Raw genomic sequence first — 20,757 nt, forward strand, 5'->3', positions numbered from 1 at the left:
AGAGTTTGATCCTGACTACGGGTGCGATCTGTACAGAGTTTGTACGTTCTCTCCGTGACCACGAGGGTTTTCTCCGGGTGCTCTGGTTTCCTCCCACATTCCGAAGACATGCAGGTTTGTAGGCTAATAGGCTGGTAAAGATTGTAAATTGTCCCTATTGTACCATAGTGCCAGTGTATAGGGATCGCTGGTCGTCGCAGACTCGGTGGGCCGAAGGGCCAGTTTCCACACTGCATCTCTAAACTTAACTAAACTAAAAAAAAGCTGGTCTAGTGATGAATAACTGTTGCTAGGGTGTGGATAACACACCTGACGTTGTTCCATACCAGGTCTTGGGGTACTTCATGGGTGCGCATGAGGAAAGGAGATATCTTATTTTTGTATCTCTTCCTAAAGATTATACTTCACAGCTCCATTGATCCAGATTTGATCTGACTTTTGGTGAACATCTGGCTGCACGTTTTTTCCTGTTTCCAGGCTTCCTATGGGTGCTCTGGTTTCCCCCCACAACCCAACGTCATGTGAGTTGGTAGATTAAATGGTCTTGGTAAATTGTCCCCGGTGTATAGGTGGGTGGTAGAATTTGGGGGGAATTAATGGGAGAGTGGGGACAATGAAATGAGATCAGTGTCGGATTTAGTGTACGTGAATGTTTGATAGCCAGTGTGGTCCCAGTTGTTGTAGGAACTGTTTCTGTGCACTATGACTCTATGACCTTCCGTCTCGGAAACGTGCTATTAATTGAGACACAGCTGAACAGAGTAGAGCACTAAAGAGTCATTAAACATCAGTATAGAGTTATAAATAATTTCTGGGTTCCAGGGAGCAGTTTGTCATTCACATAGTTATGGAATATGAGTGGGCTGCAGATATGACATGAATAAATACAATTAAACATTTGGCACTGACCTATTGTTGTAACAGTCCAATTGTCCATTTGGTGTTAATTCATGTAATGCAAATGTGCAATTATTTGGCAGTGGAGGGGATGACTGAGAAGGCTGAGATGAAGGATTGTGATCAAAATGCACAGCTCATTAACCCCACTTAGGCAAAATTCTACCGCACGCATTGGACGGCACAATGGCACACGATAGAGTTGCTGTCTTAAAGCACCATAGACTCCTGACCATACCATGTTTTTTTGGCACGTGGGAGGGTGCGTGTTTCCCCATTCACTGGCATGTGCCGAGGTGACGTGTGTCCTCCAGTTGAAGTTTTCGGTCACGTGAGGGGGGGATCTGCGCTCATTTGACATTTGGTGAAATCACCCTATTCATTGCACATATATGCTCTTTTATTCTATTCCACAAACATCAAAAATATTTCAACTACATGGATTTCAATTTATTAGGAGGCAACAGGGTGGTAGCTCTGTGGCCCCCATTGAACCTTGGTTTATACTCTCTAGACTATACAGACTTGGTTTATACTCTCTAGACTTGGTTTATACTCTCTAGACTTGGTTTATACTCTCTAGACTTGGTTTATACTCTCTAGAATTTAGGAGATTGAGAGGGGATCTTATAGAAACTTACAAAATTCTTGGGGGGTTGGACAGGCTAGATGCAGGAAGATTGTTCCCGATGTTGGGGAAGTCCAGGACAAGGGGTCACAGCTTAAGGATAAGGGGGAAATCCTTTAGAACCGAGATGAGGAGAACTTTTTTCACACAGAGAGTGGTGAATCTGTGGAACTCTCTGCCACAGAAGGTATTTGAGGCCACACAGTTCATTGGCTATATTTAAGAGGGAGTTAGATGTGGCCCTTGTGGCTAAGGGATCAGGGGGTATGGAGAGAAGGCAGGTACGGGATACTGAGTTGGATGATCAGCCATGATCATATTGAATGGCGGTGCAGGCTCGAAGGGCCGAATGGCCTACTCCTGCACCTAATTTCTATGTTTCTATGTTTCTATACGTCCGCACAGAGTCTGTACAGCACGTTCTCCCTGTGTTTGTGTGGTTTTTCACCGGGTGCTTCAGTTTCCTCCCATATTCCAAAAACGAGTAGGTTTGTAGGTTAATTGGCTTTGTACAATTGTTTCTAGTGTGTAGAATAGAACTAGCGTATGGGTGCTTGCTGTGTAGCGTGGACTCGGTGGGCCAAAGGGCCTGTTTCCATGTTGTATCACTAAAACTAAAACTAAATATAGCTTGTGTTCAAGAAGGAACTGCAGATGCTGGAAGATCGAAGGTACACAAAAATGCTGGAGAAACTCAGCGGGTGCAGGAGCATCTATGGAGCAAAGGAAATAGGCGACGTTTCGGGCCGAAACCCTTCTTCAGACTGATGGGGGGTGGGGGGGAGAAGGAAGGAAAAAGGGAGGAGGAGGAGCCCGAGAGAGGGGGGATGGGAGGAGACAGCTCGAGGGTTAAGGAAGGGGAGGAGACAGCAAGGGCTAGCAAAACTGGGAGAATTCAACGTTCATGCCATCCGGATGCAAGCAACCCAGGCGGAATATGAGGTGCTGTTCCTCCAATATCCGGTGTTGCTTACTCTGGCAATGGAGGAGACCCAGGAGTGAGAGGTCGGATTGGGAATGGGAGGGGGAGTTGAAGTGCTGAGCCACCGGGAGTTCAGGTAGGTTATTGCGGACTGAGCGGAGGTGTTTGGCGAAACGATCGCCCAACCTCCGCTTAGTCTCCCCGATGTAAATCAGCTGACATCTAGAGCAGCGGATACAGTAGATGAGGTTGGAGGAGATACAGGTGAACCTTTGTCGCACCTGGAACGACTGCTTGGGCCCTTGAATGGAGTCGAGGGGGGAGGTGAAGGGACAGGTGTTACATTTCTTGCGGTTGCAACGGAAAGTGCCCGGGGAGGAGGTGGTACGGGAGGGAAGGGAAGAATTGACAAGGGAGTTGCGGAGGGAGCGGTCTTTGCGGAAGGCAGACATAGGGGGAGATGGGAAGATGTGGCGAGTGGTGGGGTCACATTGGAGGTGGCGGAAATGGCGGAGGATTAATTGTTGTATTTGCCGGCTGGTGGGGTGAAAGGTGAGGACTAGGGGACTCTGCCCTTGTTGCGAGTGCGGGGATGGGGAGAGAGAGCAGTGTTGCGGGGTATGGATGAGACCCTGGTGCGAGCCTCATCTATGGTGGCGGAGGGGAATCCCCGTTCCCTGAAGAACGAGGACATTTCCGATGCCCTGGTGTGGAACGTCTCATCCTGGGAGCAGATGCGGCGTAGGCGGAGGAATTGGGAGTAGGGGATGGAGTCTTTACAGGGGGCAGGGTGGGAGGACGTGTAGTCCAGATAGCCATGTGAGTCAGTTGGTTTGTAGTGTATGTCGGTCTACAAATATAGCTTGTGAGTTTCAAGGGCACAGACGTGGTTTTCAGGAAACATCTTTCATGAAGAGAGAAGGATACTGGAGTCCCATAACTAGTGGTTGGAGACACATAGAAAATGGAAAATACACAAGAAATGCAGACATCTTTGTGGGCTGAGGGTCTAGAAAGGTCACAGAAGGGAAAAAAAACAAAAGTGCTGAAGGAACTTTGCGGGTTAGGCCTTATGTGTGGTAATTGGACAGACGACATTTTGGGTCAGGCCCCTTCTTCAGACTGATGGTGTCGGAGTGAGATAACTGGAAAAGAGAGGTAACACTTGCCCCACTCCTACCTCTGTTTTCCAGTTTTCTCCCTCCTACTCCATTAGCTAATATGCAAGTGCAGACAGCTCTCTCCTTCCCCTTAATGCAATGAGTACTCACAGCTGTACCATTAGTCCTAGAGTCATAGAGATATAGAGCATGGAAACAGACTCTTCGGCCCACCGAGTCCAGCTGCCCATCATCCATCCATTTACACTAATCCTAGGTTAATCCCAATTTAAAATTTTCCTACTTTCTCATCAGCCCTCTCCAGAATCTCCTGGCTTAACCTACCAACCCTCACCCTTTGGGTTGTGCGAGAAAACTGGAGTACCCAGGGCAAACCCTCACAGTCATCTCCACATCGCCTCCAATGTGCATCTCCACACAAACAGCACCCGAGGTCAGGATTGAACTCAGGACAATGGAGCTGTGTGATAGCTGCTCTACACGCGGCACCTTTGTATCATCCTAAAATCTAAGCACTGTGGACAACTGTGGGCGGCATGGTGGCGCAGCGGTAGAGTTGCTGCCTTAGGGTGCCAGAGACCTGGGTTCGATTCTGACTATGGGTGCTCTCTGTATGGAGTTCGTACATTCTCCCCATGTCCACGTGGGTTTTCTCCGGGAGCTCCGGTTTCCTCCCACTTTCCAAAGACGTACAGGTTTGTAGGTTAATTGGCTTTGGTAAAAATCGTAAATTGTCCCTAGTGTTTAGGATAATGCTAGTGTACGGGGATCACTGGTCAGCGCGGACTCGATGGGCTGAAGGGCCTGTAGCTCCAAACTAAAAACTGAACTAAACTACTGGCCTCAAGCTCTCCAGGCCGAAAGCGTTGCAGGACAAAATGCAGACAGCAAGGTTGGAGTTAACTGGTACAATGAATCTAGTCTTAAAATGGGCCGCATAGCTTTACAGTGACACTGTTCTATTTTCTTTTCAACTTTCTTTGCCAGCAATTAAATGCAGGAGGAGAAAAAATGTACTGATGGGGCTGTTAGAGGATTATAGATTTCTTTGCTTCAGAATTGCTCTTTACACATGATGTATTTTCCCAAGGTTAACAAGTCTTGAACTACACTCTGCCGGCTGTTTGATTTGGCCAAGTGAGGGCCCTTGAAATCAGACATCTGTCACTAACCAACGATCCGCAGAACCAGATTTCTTTTCCCATGTAAAGTTACTCAAATAGATCGCAGGAAGATGACTGCAGGCAGCTCACACCTCTTCAATATGTCAGTTGTGCTGATCTGTGGGTTTCAGGGGAAATCTGTCCTTTCCCTGATGGCTTGTTTGCAAATTCTCAATCTTTATAATTGACTGAACCCATCCCGCCTCCTCTCTTGACTCTCTGTCTCTCACTCTAAATATATCCAGCTCTCCTGCTCCCCTCTTACACCGCTCCCTCATCTCACTATCTCTGTTACTTTCTCCACACATTCTTTCATCCTCTCCCTTCAAGCTGTACCTTTCTCTCCTCTTTTATTATTTTTCACCAACTCCCAGCCCCCGCCTCCCTCTCACTTTCTCTCTCTCTGAGTTGCACACACTCATACCCAACCTCTCTTTTTCTTTCTCTCTATTTCTGTCTATCTATGTTATGCACCAGGACCAAATCTCTACTGGGTAAAGTTAATTTTCTTTTGGAATCAAAATTATCTATGCAATCTATTTTGATTTTGACTTGTAAAATGTAAAAAAGGATTTGAGTATAGGAGCAGGGAGGTTCTACTGCAGTTGTACAGGGTCTTGGTGAGACCACACCTGGAGTATTGCGTACAGTTTTTGGTCTCCAAATCTGAGGAAGGACATTCTTGCCATAGAGGGAGTGCAGAGAAGGTTCACCAGACTGATTCCTGGGATGTCAGGACTGTCTTATGAAGAAAGACTGGATAGACTTGGTTTATACTCTCTAGAATTTAGGAGACTGAGAGGGGATCTTATAGAAACTTACAAAATTCTTAAAGGGTTGGACAGGCTAGATGCAGGAAGATTGCTCCCGATGTTGGGGAAGTCCAGGACAAGGGGTCACAGCTTAAGGATAAGGGGGAAATCCTTTAAAACTGAGATGAGAAGAACTTTTTTCACACAGAGAGTGGTGAATCTCTGGAACTCTCTGCCACAGAGGGTAGTCGAGGCCAGTTCATTGGCTATATTTAAGAGGGAGTTAGATGTGGCCCTTGCGGCTAAGGGGATCAGAGGGTATGGAGAGAAGGCAGGTACGGGATACTGAGTTGGATGATCAGCCATGATCATATTGAATGGCTGTGCAGGCTCGAAGGGCCGAATGGCCTACTCCTGCACCTAATTTCTATGTTTCTATGTTTCTAAAAGGAATGGATGTACATGCAACAAAATAATGATTGCAATTTGCAACAAAATAATGATTGCAATAAACCCACTGACTCCCATGGCTATCTGGACTACACTTCTTCCCACCCTGCTTCCTGTAAGGACTCCATCCCCTACTCCCAATTCCTCCGTCTACGCCGCATCTGCTCCACGGATGAGGCGTTCCACACCAGGACATCTGAAATGTCCTCACTATTCAGGGAACGGGGGTTCCCCTCCTCCACCATAAATGAGGCTCGCACCAGGGTCTCCTCCATACCCCGCAACACTGCTCTCTCTCCCCATCCCCGCACTCACAACAAGGGCCGAGTCCCCCTAGTCCTCACCTTTCACCCCACCAGCCGTCACATACAAAAAATAATCCTCCGTCAGTTTCGCCACCTCCAACGTGACCCCACTACTCGCCACATCTTCCCATCTCCCCCCATATCTGCCTTCCGCAAAGACCGCTCCCTCCATAACTCCCTTGTCAATTCTTCCCTTCCCTCTCGGTCCACGCCCTCCCCGGGCACTTTCCCTTGCAACCGCAAGAGATGCAACACTTGTCCCTTTACCTCCCCCCTCGACTCCGTTCAAGGACCCAAGCAATCGTTCCAGGTGTGACAGAGGTTTACCTGCATCTCTTCCAACCTCATCTATTGCGTCCGCTGCTCTAGATGTCAGCAGATCTATATCGGTGAGACCAAGCGGAGGTTGGGCGATCGTTTCGCCGAACACCTCCGCTCGGTCCGCAATAACCAAGCTGACCTCCCGGTGGCTCAGCACTTCAACTCCCCCTCCCACTCCGCCTCCGACCTCTCTGTCCTGGGTCTCCTCCATGGCCACAGCGAGCAGCACCGGAAATTGGAGGAACAGCACCTCATATTCCGTTTGGGGAGTTTGCACCCCCGGGGCATGAACATCGAATTCTCCCAATTTTGTTAGTCCTTGCTGTCTCCTCCCCTTCCTCAGCTCCCCTGCTGTCTCCTCCCACCCTCCAGCCTTCTGGCTACTCCTCCTTTTCCCTTTCTTGTCCCCACCTACCCCCACCCCCGATCAGTCTGAAGAAGGGTTTCGGCCCGAAACGTTGCCTATTTCCTTCGCTCCATAGATGCTGCTGCACCCGCTGAGTTTCTCCAGCTTTTCTGTGTAACCTTTGATTCTCCAGCATCTGCAGTTCCCTCTTAAACAATGATTGCAATTTGATTGCCAGTGTTGATGGTAACTGGAATTTGAACACCCAGATTTGAATTGGTTTTGCTTGCTGGTGCCACAGCACCAGGGGATTGATTGATTGCTTATAAAACCATTAGTTAGTGCCTGGGTTTGTATATTTTGAAGGCTTAGTAACTGCTCCCCTGGCCCTTGGATGGTGGGCTAGTGGTGCTGGGGAGTTTGGAGACATAAGAGGGAGCCGGTACTGAAATTCCGAGCAAAGAATAAACCTGAGGAAGATCTTAGCATCTGTGGGAAGAGAAGTGTCAGAGATTTGGGCTCTTCCAAGTTTGTTCCCCTCTCCAGAGTGGCTGTCTCTCTCCACAGATGCTGCCTAACCTTCTGAGTATTTCCACATTTTCTGGTTATATTTTCATTTCCACATCTGTAGTTTTTGGTCTGAATGAGAATTTCTGTAAATATTTCTTTTTTTTTGCTTTCCCAAGTATGGCTCAATTTGTGGGACTTGGCCTTTTGAGGAAGTAAGTGGAAGGAGTGAAGAAGACCTCCAGGTTTGTGGACAGTTGGCCTGGGCTAACTCTCTGCTGCAGTACATAGGTGTGACCACAAGTGTATTGCTTCAATCACAAGCACATTATTTTAGAGACATGCAGTAGAATGTTTCCACAGAGCTCTGGCCAATATTTACGCCATCTTTATCCCTCAAACTAAAACAGATTACCAAACAGATTGAGGACTTTGCTGCACGACTCATCAACGACATTACAACCATGTAGACATTTGAGGCACAGTGGCACAATAGCGTAGTTGGTACAGCTGCTACCTCACAGTGCTAGAAACCCAGGTTCAATCCTGACCTCGGGTGCTATATGTATGCAGTTTGCATGTTCTCCCTGTGACCGTGTGGGTTTCTTCTGGATGCTCCGGCGTACACCCATGTCCCAAAGACACGCGTTGGCGGTTTAATTAACTGCTGTAAATTGCCCCTATTAGAATCACAGGGGAGAGTTTGGGAAGAATAAGAAAAGGAATTTAATGTAGAACGAGTGTAAATGCACCGTTAATGTCCCCATTGCGCTGAAGGGCCTGTTTCTATGCTGTTTGGCTTTATGGCTCTATTTCAGGAGTATTCTGTGCCCAAAAGCTCGGAAAGTACAGTGCTTATTGCAAGAAGGGAGTCTTCACTTCTTATGAGGCATGCGTTGCAAAATGTTGGGAGTGGAATTCTTGGAGGAGCCAATGCTGGTCACAATGCTGTCAAAGTGGGAGGGATCCCCTTAAGGGCTGTGAGCCGGAACTGGCTTTAGTTTTGGGAAGTACTGTATTTGTAACAGATGGGAAAAATTGTCTGTACTCTGCTGCTAGTGATTCTGGAATGCCAAGAAGAGCTCTCTCGAGAGTCTCGCATTCTGTTTTGTCCCATTATCTGGACGGACTGCTTAGATTCTATGGCTGAACACCATGAACTGAGGACATCATTTTGGGTGAGGCTTTGGGGTGAGCACTAGCAGGACAAAGGGAATAATCCGCTCTTCCAGCGAAGCTGATTAAGTGGCAATACGAGGATGGTAATCATACAAAGCGGGGCACTGGGCCCATCCCATTATTTGGCCATTGACATTGACCAGACTGGAGTATTGTGTGCAGTTCTGGGCATTTCACTCTAGGAAGGATATTCACACTGGAGAGATAGCGGAGGAGATTCGCCAGGATGTTGCCTGGTTTGGAGGACTTTCATTATGGGGAAAGGCTGGGCTTGTTTTCTGTGGGGTGATTCTGGGCTGATGGAAATATATAAGATGGTTCAATGGTTCTTTATTGGCACGGATGCACAGCACAGTGAAATTATTTTGCACAACCCACAAATTAACAGTCGCCATAATTGCCGCTGCAATAACTGCGCATTTGGAAAGCAGTGACAGGATCGGTCAAAGTCAGCATGGATTTATGAAGGGGAAATCATGCTTGACTAATCTTCTGGAATTTTTTGAGGATGTAACAAGTAAGAGTGGATAACGGAGAGCCAGTGGATGTGGTGTATCTGGACTTTCAAAAAGCCTCTGACGAGGTCCCACACAAGAGATTAGTGAGCAAAATTAGAGCACATGGCATTGGGGGTAGGGTATTGACTTGGATAGAGAACTAATTGGCAGACAGGAAGCTAAGAGTAGTAATTAATGGGACCTTTTCAGAATGGCAGGCAGTGACTAGTGTGATGCCGCAAGGCTCAGTGTTTTGGACTCCAGTTATTTGCAATATATATTAACGATTTAAATGTAACATCTCCAAGTTTGCAGATGACACAAAGCTGGGCGGCAGTGTGAGCTGCGAGGTGGGTGTAATGAGGCTGCAGGGTGACTTAGATAGGTTGGGTGAGAGGGCAGATGCATGGCAGATGCTGTATAATGTGGATAAATGTGAGGTTATCCACTTTGGTGGCAAGAACAAGTTGGCAGATTATTATCTGATTCGGAAAAGGAGAGGTGCAATGAGACCTGGGTGTCCTTGAACTTCAGGCACTGAAAGTAAGCATGCAGGTAGAGCAGGCAGTGAAGAAAGTAAATGGCATGTTGGCCTTCATAGCAAGAGGTTTGCGTATAGGAGATTATAGAAACATAGAAAATAGGTGCAGGAGTAGGCCATTCGGCCCTTCGAGCCTGCATCGCCATTCAATATGATCATGGCTGATCATCCAAATCAATATCCCATGCCTGCCTTCTCTCCATACCCCCTGATCCCTTTAGCTACAAGGGCCACATCTAACTCCCTCTTAAATCTAGCCAATGAACTGGCCTCAACTACCTTCTGTGACAGAGAATTCCACAGATTCACCACTCTCTGTGTAAAACATTATTTTCTCATCTCGGTCCTAAAAGACTTCCCTGTTATCCATAAACTGTGACCCCTTGTTCTGGACTTCCCCAACATAGGAAATAATCTTCCTGCATCTAGCCTGTCCAACCCCTTAAGAATTTTGTAAGTTTCTATAAGTTCCCCCCTCAATCTTCTAAATTCTAGCGTGTACAAGCCGAGTCTATCCAGTCATTCTTCATATGAAAGTCCTGACATCCCAGGAATCAGTCTGGTGAACCTTCTCTGTACTCCCTACTACAGCTGTACAGGGCCCTGGCGAGACCACACCTGGAGTATTGTGTGTGGTTTTGGTCTCCTAATTTGAGGAAGAACATTATTGAGGAAGTGCAGCATAAATTACCAGGTTAATTCCCAGGATGGTGGGACTAACATAGGATGAAAGAGTGGGCCGCCTGGGCTTATATTCACTTGAGGTTTAGTGTCGATAGTCAAAATCTTTTATCCCATGATAAGAATATCAACAAATAAGAGGACACTGTGTTAACATAAGAGGAAGGAATTTTAAAGGGGATCTGAGGGGTAAGCTTTTAGAGAGTGGATATCCTGAATTTGCTGCCAGAGGAGGTGGTGGAATCGGATGCAATTTCTTTGTTTAACAGGCGTTCAGACACGCACTTAAATGGGCAAGGCAGAGAAAGATATGATCCTAATGCAGGCAAGTAGGACTGGTCGATAGGCAAAAAGGATGGCAGAGACGTGGTGGGCCGAAGGATCTGCTTTCTATGACTGTTGTTGCAGTCGCAAACATTTGTGTATGGAGTAGCACCAACATGGATCGATTTGATCTCATATAAAGTTACACTGGAGCATTATCAATCCGGGGCGTACATTGAGATGTGACGGAAGCTATTTTTGGTATTCATTTTCTGGATTGGGCATCACATAGAAAGGCCAGCATTTCTTGCCTCTCCTTAATTGCCCCTGGAGAAAGTAGAGGAGAGCCGCCTTCTCAAATGGTGCTGTTGAGGAGGGAGTCCCAGTACTCAAACCCAGTGACGATGAAGCAGCAGGGCAGGACGATGCATGACCTGGAGGTGAACCTGCGGATGGTAGTACTGCCCTGTGTCTACTCCCCGTGTCCTTCTCAATGGAAGAAGACACGAGTTGGCAGGGCAACCTCGGTGAGCAACCACAGTGCTTTTTGTAGGCACTTAGGGAGGCTGCTTTGTCCTGAATGGGGTTGGTACTGCACTCATCCAGGCAAGTGGTCTATCCCATTGAACCCCTTACATGGTTGGCAGGTTAAAGTACCTTTCTTCCTTGGGTGAATTGTGGAAACTGCTGAGAGTTTTATGGGAATGTGGGAGAGAATAAAATGAGACCAATGTAATTGAATGATGGTCAGCATGAACGGTGATGGGCCGAAGGGCCTGTTTTCATGTTGACATCAATACAAAAAAAGTGTGAAAGCAAAGACAAGCAGTGCGAGGGCAAGACTGGGGAAATGTGCCGCGAGGATGCTGAGCTACTTTGGAAGCTCCAAGCTGATACCGAAGGGTTTCTGTCAGGCAAGGGGGGCGGAGTAAAGGCAAAAAATAGAATCATCCACCATCTAGGGGGATCGAATGGCCTCTTGTTGCTTCTGTTGTCCATCCACAGTGGCAATGATGACAGAACGGAGGAGATTGCAGTTGCTGCACTGGGAGTGGGCTTCAGACTAGCTGTCCCATTAATCTCAGCTATTTGACAACACATGCAGCTCACAATGTTTCACCTGTGCCCCACACCCTGTGTCCAGTGCGCTGGGGGCAGAGAACGTGTGCCCACTGCTTTATAGTGTGGTCTGGAGCTGCCGTTTGCTTCTGTGTTGCATGACAATGGTCCGATGACACTGACAATGGTGTGGGTGTCACTTGGTGCTGATGAAAGGTCTTCACCCTGCAAAGCCAACTGCTGCTCTCTCCACAGTTGCTGCCTGACCTGCTGAATGTTTCTGTTTTTATTTCACATTTCCAGCATTTGTTGTTTTTTAACATCGAACATAGAACACAGAACAGAGCAATGCAGGAACAGGCCCTTCAGTCCACAATGTTTGTGCCGAACATGATGCCGTCAAACTGATCTCATCTGCCTGTACATGATCCATATCCCTCTATACCCTGCCTACGTGCCTATCTAAAAGACTTTTAAATGCCACCGTAGTATTTGGCTCCACCACCACCCCTGGTAATGTGATCCAGGCCCTCACCATCCACTGTGTAAAGAAAATAGCCTCGCACATCTCCATTACATTTTCACCCTCTCACCTTAAATCTATGCCCTCTGGTGAGTGCAGGTAGATGGGACTAGGGGAGAATAAATGTTCGGCACGGACTAGAAGGGCCGAGATGGCCTGTTTCCGTGCTGTAATTGTTATATGGTTATTATATGGTTATATGGTGTTGGACATTTCCACCCTGGGAATGACTGTCTGTCCTATCTACGATTCACCATTTTATATACATTTTTTTTTAATTGTCCTCTCCATTTCTCCTGGTTCTATCCATTGAACAAAGTTTTATTCATCACAGGTTTTTTTCCTCACCATCCCTTCCTATCAAAATTGGAATTTGGACCTGCCTATTTAAAGCGGGTAAATATGATTAGTGTTGATGGGTGCAGTAGTTGGTGTGGGCTGAAGGGCTTTCTACACTTTACAACTCTTTGACATTGGTATTGACTGTAATACTCAACTTGGATCCAGGTGGAAGGGAAGTGGCATCAAGTGAAAGTGCTTTGGTTTCTTCCATACTGGCGAATGGACAGTTTGTCCAAAAGTGTCAATAATTTGAGCACTGTTCATGAGAGCTTAATTTTTTTTTGATCACAAGACATTCAATGCAAAGTCGGTCTAAACATTGGCCTGAATTTGGCGTCAGGAATTTCATCTTGGGAATGAAGAGTTAATGACATTGCTCTCAGACAACATCTTGTATTAGACCTCATGACATGGAAGTTGCTCTTCATCAGCAGCCGAGACACTAGAATTACAGAACAGTTGCCCAGTTGTTGCTGGTGAAGGGATTATTGTTAAGAGGTTTAGTTCTCCGTATTCTTCAATAGTCTTTAATGTGAGGATACACAGACCCCCTTCTTCAAAGCTACTGAGACTAAAAGCCTTAAGCCTATAACTGAATCATAATGTTACTGTGTTGCAAAAATCAGATGAAGTACAAATTGATTTATGTTATCTGAGTGCATCAGATTTTCCAACAACAGGGACTGTTTAGATGTTGATTACTTGAATTATCTTATTTTTAAAATATTGTGAGTGATTCATTCTTGTTTATGTCTGTGCACAATGATGAATAACGTCCTGTGTTGTAGCCTGGTCAATGGTGGAGCAGTGGCAGTGAGAAAGGCAGCAGGGTGTGTCTGTGTGTGTAACAGACTCCCAGATGGGGAAGAGGGTTCAAACATTTGGTCATTTTGAAAATGGTTGCGGAGATTGCTTTAAACAAGCGAAGCTGTCTTCTGCTCAAGTTCCCACCTCCCATGTGTAGGAGGAACTGCAGATGCTGGTTTACACTGAAGATAGACACAAAATGCTGGAGTAACTCAGCAGTTCAGGCAGAATCTCTGGAGGAAAGGAACAGGTGACATTTTGGGTCGGAACACTTCTTCAGACTGAAGGATAAAGGTGGGGGGGGGGGGGGGGGGGGGGGGGGGGGGGGGGGGGGGGGGGGGGGGGGGGGGGGGAACCACACCTCCCATGTTGGATTTGCATGTCACCAGGAGTTCTGGAAAAAGAGCATGGCTTATAGTGTCATAAATGTCTTGTTCTGTACTGGAACATGCATATGGCTTAAGTAATGACTTTAAAGTTAAAGTGGTAGTTGGGTTTGTCATTCAATGGTATTCATTTCTACCAGTTGCTGTTTAGTCCGATGAAGTTCAAAGCTTTCTTTCTCTCCCCCCCTCCCCCTCCCCCCCCCCTCCCCCCTCCCTCCCCCCTCTCTCTCCCTCTCCCTCCCTCTCTCTCTCCTCTCCCTCTCTCCCTCTCTCTCTCTCCCCTCTCTCTCTCTCCCTCTCTCTCTCTCTCTCTCCTCTCTCCCCCCCCCCTCCCCCTCTCCCCCTCTCTCTCTCTCTCTCCCCCCTCCCTCTCTCTCTTCCCCTCTCTCTCTCCGTCTCTCTCCCTCTCTCTCTTCTGCCTGTCTAACTTTGACTCTATGCACATGTGTCTCTCTCAGTTGTGAATGATCCCATGCCACTGTTTGAAAGAGTCCCGCATTCTCAGTGAACATTTATCCTTCAGCAAGTGACTAGAATAAGATCACCAACTCTTGGAGCAGGTCTGTGTTTGTGGGATCTTACTGTATACAAATTACTTGGCACTTTCCCCTTAATTACAGCAGAGAAATAGTAACAAAACACAAATGGTGCAGTGCTACTGAAAAGGTGAAACATAAATGCAGGATGTTATTTTTTTTCTATCTTAAGTGCCCAAGATAATGAGTGCGTAATACAGAGCAGGTGCAAATTCCGTTTTTGTCGGGCATCGGATACAGCATGGAAACAGGCCCTACAGCCTAACATCCCTCATTTACACTAATCACATTTTATACTCCCCACATTCCTATCTACTTCCCCTAGATTCTACAATTCACCAAATCACTTGGGAGCAATTTACATTGACCAATTAATCTACCAAACTGCATGTTTTTGGGCTATGGGAGGAAACTAGAGTCACCTGTGGAAACCCACAGGTTCATAAGGAGAACGTGCAAACTCCACACATACAGAGCCCGAAGTCAGGATTGAACCTGCGTCACTAGACTTGCATGGGAGAGGCTCTATTGCAGCATCACAGTGCTGCTCACTGTGTGGAGGTTTCATCACTGGGACTATCACTGGCTGGTATTCAGTCAATGTGGTGATAGCACATAGTCCTTTCGCTCTCTAACGACTGGTTCGAAGACAGTCAGGAGAATCTCAGAGTTCTCTACCAGGCACAATGTAGTTGAATAAACTTGAGCCTTTCCTCAATGCACCTGGGTCCTCAGCATCCAGGTTGGGAGAGAAACCACTGCTGGGCGTGTGATAGCTGAATGAGGGATGTATAGAATATACGTGTGTGTGTTTCTGTCAGTGAGAGAGAAAGAAAGAGAGATAGAACTAGATGGATGTGTGGAATCTTGAATTATTTTTGCAGTTTGAAATTGTGTATGTTCTTGGAGCTGTGTCATCGCACTTTATCTGGGCTATGTGCCATGCACTGAACAGGTCTCTCGAGCCCTCAACTCTCTGGGGCAAAGAATTCCTTCCTTCTGTAGGAAGATTTTGCTACATACCTTGGATTTAAATGACCGGCCACTCAACTTGAAAAAATGTTCCTTGTTAAAGACCCTCGCACTAGTGAAAACATCACAATATCTACCTGTTAGGTCTCTTCAGGATCTTACAGGTCTCAATAAGATTAGCTCATTCTTCTAAACACTAAAGAATACAGACCCAAACAGTTTAGTGTTTCTGGATGGGAGAGCCCACTCATCCCTGGAATCGTACCATGTTCAACCTCCAATTAGTACAAAAGTGACTAGTTACAGATGTGACTAGAGCGTGAGTGTGTGTTAGTCTCCATGCCTCAAGGTCCATGAAAAGAAAATGCTTTGAGGCTCTGGCTACTCACAGCCTAGGGAAAGCATGCTGGTGAGTATACTTTTTTTTAACCACCAAGGGAGTCTCTCTTCATCACTGAAACAAGGGATTTCAGGCATCTATGAGAAGGTGGGGGAAGAAGCCAGTGTTGAGAAGATAGTGTGAAGGCTTCCTTGCCCTGTGTCTTGCTACTTTGATTATTAAATCCGGTTTCTTTTCTTCTTTCACTCCTCTATAGATGATGCCAACTCTGTGTCTCTGCTCCAGTTGATAGGAGACCCTCCTCCTCAAAAGATAACCATCATGTACGATACTGACCAGGAACCATTCTACCACTTTGGGCCAGATGTGAACACCGGCCAACAGGCTAAAGCCCACTTCCAAAACCCCTTCTTCCGTGACTTCTCGCTGCTCTTCACAATAAAGCCGACATCCACGAGAAGCGGCGTCCTGTTTGCCATCACCGATGCCAGGCAGATTATCATCTACGTGGGGGCGAAGCTCTCGGAGGTCCAGAATGGACGTCAGAAGATCATTTTCTACTACACCGAGCCTGGATCACAACATTCCAATGAGGCAGCCAGTTTCTTGGTGGAGCAGCTGACCAACAAGTGGACCAAGATCGCCATAAGCGTGATAGATGACCGGGTTACCCTCTTCTTGAACTGCAAGGAATACAGAACCATTCTATTTGAAAGGTCGCCGGACAAAATGGAGATCGATGACTCCTCCGGCGTCTTTGTTGCCCTGGCTGGTGGTGCAGATCCAGATAAGTTTCTGGTAAGAACTCGCTGTTATGTAAGAATGCAATGCATAGCGCAGCCGAGGATTTATAGCACAGAGCAGTCAGTTCCACCCTTTGCATTTCCTCGTATTTGAAATGCCAAGCAGAAAAGGATGGAAAACACTCAGCGGGTCAGGCAGCATCTGTGGAGAGTGAAACAGTCGATGTCTCAGGCCTAAGATTGATCATCCAAACAGGGAAAGAAAATAAATAGGTTAATTTCCATTAGTAGAGAGAGTGACAAAGGAATACAGAATAACAATACCAAATGATTGGCTGTCTCAGTAAGAGTGGCATTTAGTTTCAGATTATGGAAACAGGCTCTTTAGCCCACTAAGTGGGCATGGTGGTGCAGTGGTAGAGTTGCTGCCTTACAGCGCTTGCAGCGCCGGGGACCCGGGTTCGATCCCAACTACGGGTACTGCCTGTACGGAGTTTGTACGTTCTCCCCGTGACCTGCGCGGGTTTTCTCCGAGATCTTCAGTTTTCTCCCACACTCCAAAGACGTACAGGTTTGTAGGTAAATTGGCTTGGTAAATGTAAAAATTGTCCCAAGTGTATATAGGATAGTGTTAATATATGGGGATTGCTGGTCAGCACGGACCCGGTGGGCCGAAGGGCCTGTTTCTGTGCTGTATCTCTAAAACTACAACTAAAACTAAAGTGCACCGATCTATAACCACCCATTTACACTAATCTTCCACTAATCACATTTTATGCACTCTAAATTCCCATCAACTTTCCCCAGATTCTATACACACGGGACAATTTATAGTGGGCTGTTAACCTCCCTACCACATGCCTTTGAGATTTGGGAGGAAACGGGAACATCGGGGAAACCCACGTAGTCAGGGAGGTCGCAGTGACAGTGCCCGAGGTTATTATTATTCCCGGGTCGTCGATCGGTGAAGCAGTGGGCTCTACAAGCTGCGCCTCTTCTCCACATTTGCCGCTATTTAAAACTTTCATAACTTTACAGATCTCTGTTAGAACTCACTTCTTGCCCAGAGACAAGAGCTCCTTTTATTAGACTTCCTCTAATTAGCTAACGGCATTATATAGACCATTGTGATTGGACTATGATGTGGTCATGGTTGTCATATTTCATCGCTTCATGGATGAACCAAGTTGCAGATGTGTTCCTTTGGCATGTAAATGGGGCTGCAGTTAAATTCACTGCAGAAGACTTCAAATTGCCCATGACAGGGGCACCTCTGTTGTCCTTTTTCAGGGACAGTGCAAAAATACGAACAAAGAATGTCTGACAGTGATATTTTTTAGATAAGTAGCTGGTGCAAAAACACAAATGTTACTCTGTTTTGGAATGCACACTAATTTACTCAGCAAAAAGACTGAGTTTTAAATAGCAGTCTATTTCTGAAAGACTTCCTATGGCATTTTTGAGGCAATTATGCACTTTTGAAGTGAAGTTACTGTTGTACTGGGAATAGGTGGCACAATGCACAGCTCCAAATCAACAAGGTGATTATTACAGGAGGTACACAAAAATGCTGGAGAAACTCAGCGGGTGCAGCAGCATCTATGGAGCGAAGGAAATAGGCAAGGTTTCGGGCCGAAACCCTTCTTCAGATTATAACAGGAGATTGTCTACCTAATGTCAAGGGATATATATTGGCCTGGATTAGAGAGAACTCTCTTTGTTGATCTGTAGATAATACCAAGCCCCATTAATTCACCAGAAAGATTACTCCACAGCTGTAAAACCAAGGAAATGTGCCAGCCATGATGTATTACAGGTTCAAGGCTTTGTAATGGAAACTAAAACCGTGAATTTTGTGTCTTGAGGATGAGGGCTGACACCAGTTGAAACACAGCTAATATTCTCATTCATCTGACATGTGATGATGAGAACTCCTGCCTATTTCATAGTAAGGTGCACAGTTGTTTAAATATCCTCCTGTCAGGCAACATAGCAAGCTCTCCTTGTTCACAATTAGCATTGTCCAGAAATGCCTGTACAACGTTCTTACGAGGATGCAATGTAGGTGCAGGAGAAGGCCGTTTGGCTCCTCAAGGCCATGCCACCATTTAAAATCTTAGCTGATCTGCTTGTAACTTTCATTCCATATTCATGTCTCTCTCTGGCAATCCTGCACTCCCTTGCTTATCAAGTAGAGTTATAGTTACACAGATGATACAGCACGGAAACATCCATTGGTCTGCACCAACCACCCATTTACATTAGTCCCATTTAATTCTCATTCTATCTTTCATGCTGGGGTAATACACAGACCTTTGCGACATGACAGGAATCTGGAGCACCTTGAGGATGTCCACATAGTCACAGGCAGAACCAGAGGTCAGAATTGAACACGTGTCTCTGGTGCAGTGAGGCAGCAGATCTATCAGTTGCACCACTGTGCCTCCTCAGTGCAGAGGCATACACCACCAACTAATGGGAAATCTGGATATGCTCAATTGCAGAAGAAAAAAAAAGGCAAATTCACTGTTGTTGACCACGTAATCTTAATCCTTGGAATTTCAACTGTTTTGTTATGTTTGCTGTTGAATCGATAAAACACAAGTCACTGTGTGTGTTTTGATTGTTCAGTGTTTTAGTTGCTTGAAGGTGGTGCTTAAGTAAGTAAATATATTGGAAGTAAATTTGCTTTGGTTGTGCGAAACAATTTTTGCTGAAATTAATGTATACGCCTACAGTGATGTTGCCAAGGTCATGCCTTTGGCGAGGCAGCTATTTCTACACGACCATGCTAGTGTAGCTGCAGTCAAGCTGGGGAAAGGTTGGGATAGAAGCAGTATACCCAATCCACTGATGGGACTTTTTCAAAGAATGCATTTGCCTCAGACATTGACATCATCTCCCCAGCTTATCAATTGAAGAAGAATATAAACTTTCACATTAACACTGTCTGGTTCATTCACTCTTTCCATTGCTGGTTATTCCTCACCATGCAGAAAAAGAGGATGGTGAGTAGTTCTAGGATGTAACTTCCACCAAACCCTGACTGTAGATCACCATGTACTGCTCCTCATTCATTCTTGTAGATACTGAATCCTCCCTGGCTTGAGATAACTTCATTGCTATTTAAAAGATCACAAAGTGCTGGAGTAACTCAGCAGGTCAAGCAGCAACTTGGAGAACATGGGTAGGTGATGTTCTCTGAACAAGGGTCTCAACCTGAAACATAACCTATTCATGGTGTTCAAGAAGGAACTGCAGATGCTGGAAAATCGAAGGCACACAAAAATGCTGGAGAAACTCAGCGGGTGCAGCAGCATCTATGGAGCGAAGGAAATAGGTAACGTTTCGGGCCGAAACCCTTCTTCAGTCTGATGCTGATTCAGAGATGCTGCCTGACCTGCTGAGTTATTCCAGCACTTGATGTCCTTTAGTGTATTAATCAGATTCTGTCATTCTTTGTTTCTACTCATTGCTATTTCATTAAGGGTCAGTCATCCTGTTTCCACAACAGTGATCCCTCCATAAAACACCCACCATGACATGTGGTAAAATAACAGATCAAATTTCCTCTGTGCTGATTGGAAGAGTGCCTTAAAATGTTATGTAGGTATCACCATTGCTGAAGATAGATATAAACTGCTGGAGAAACTCAGCGGGTCAGGCAGTATCTCAACACTTATAAGTGCCTGAACCGTTGAGTTATTCCAGCACTTAGTGTCTATCTTTGGCATAAACTAGCACCTGCAGTTCTTTGTTTCTACATCACCATGGCTGGGTTTTCCTTGCCCCACACTGAATAAAGATTTATCCTCCTGCCAGTGAAGATGGCTTTTTGCCGATGGTCAGTCACAGGAATGTGTCAAGAGGAAAAGCTTCAGCCCTTCACAATAAATAGAAGAGACTGAAGAGACTACCAATTGTGTCTTCAGAAACGGAGGTTTCCACTGAAGTCTTCAGAGACAGGTTCACCACCATTCTTTGTGACAAGGCACGTAAGGCAAGGGAGGCCGCTGATGCGGTTGAAATATCAACAAACATTGTCCCTATATTACATTTCCAGTGATATACTGTATGTGTGGGATGTCCCTCCGCATGGCATGGAAATAGGCTCCATGGCTACCCCACCTCTGCTGACCATTTAAGACCCATTTACACCAATCCTACATTGATTCCATTTTATTCTCCCCACATTCCCATCATCTCCCTGTCCTGTCAATGATTAGCATGCAGTCCAGGGCCCTCAGTATAAAGAGTAGGTATTACCTTGGGCTGTACGGTGGCGCAGCGGTAGAGCTGCTGCCTCACAGCGCTTGCAGAACCGCAGACCCGTGTTCGATCCTGACATCGGGGACTGTCTGTATGGAGCTTGTACCCCCCCGTGACCTGCATGGGTTTTCTCTGATATCTTCGGTTTCCTCCCACAATCCAAAGACGTACAAGCATGTAGCTTAATTGGCTTGGTGTAAATGTAA

At 46.2% G+C, this 20,757-nt stretch overlaps 1 protein-coding gene across 3 annotated transcripts in view; it reads left to right on the forward strand.

The window, feature by feature from the left end:
• The window catches only part of col18a1a (collagen type XVIII alpha 1 chain a), a 275,931-nt gene that overhangs the window by 137,151 nt on the left and 118,023 nt on the right, over positions 1-20,757 (forward strand). For all 3 annotated transcript variants that reach the window (XM_055638409.1, XM_055638407.1, XM_055638408.1), the window contains one exon: positions 15,796-16,337. In XM_055638409.1, coding sequence (XP_055494384.1) covers positions 15,796-16,337 — 542 coding nt within the window. The remainder of the gene's footprint in view (positions 1-15,795; positions 16,338-20,757) is intronic.

The sequence above is a fragment of the Leucoraja erinacea genome, chromosome 7 (assembly GCF_028641065.1).
Source record: "Leucoraja erinacea ecotype New England chromosome 7, Leri_hhj_1, whole genome shotgun sequence".
NCBI lineage: Eukaryota > Metazoa > Chordata > Chondrichthyes > Rajiformes > Rajidae > Leucoraja > Leucoraja erinaceus.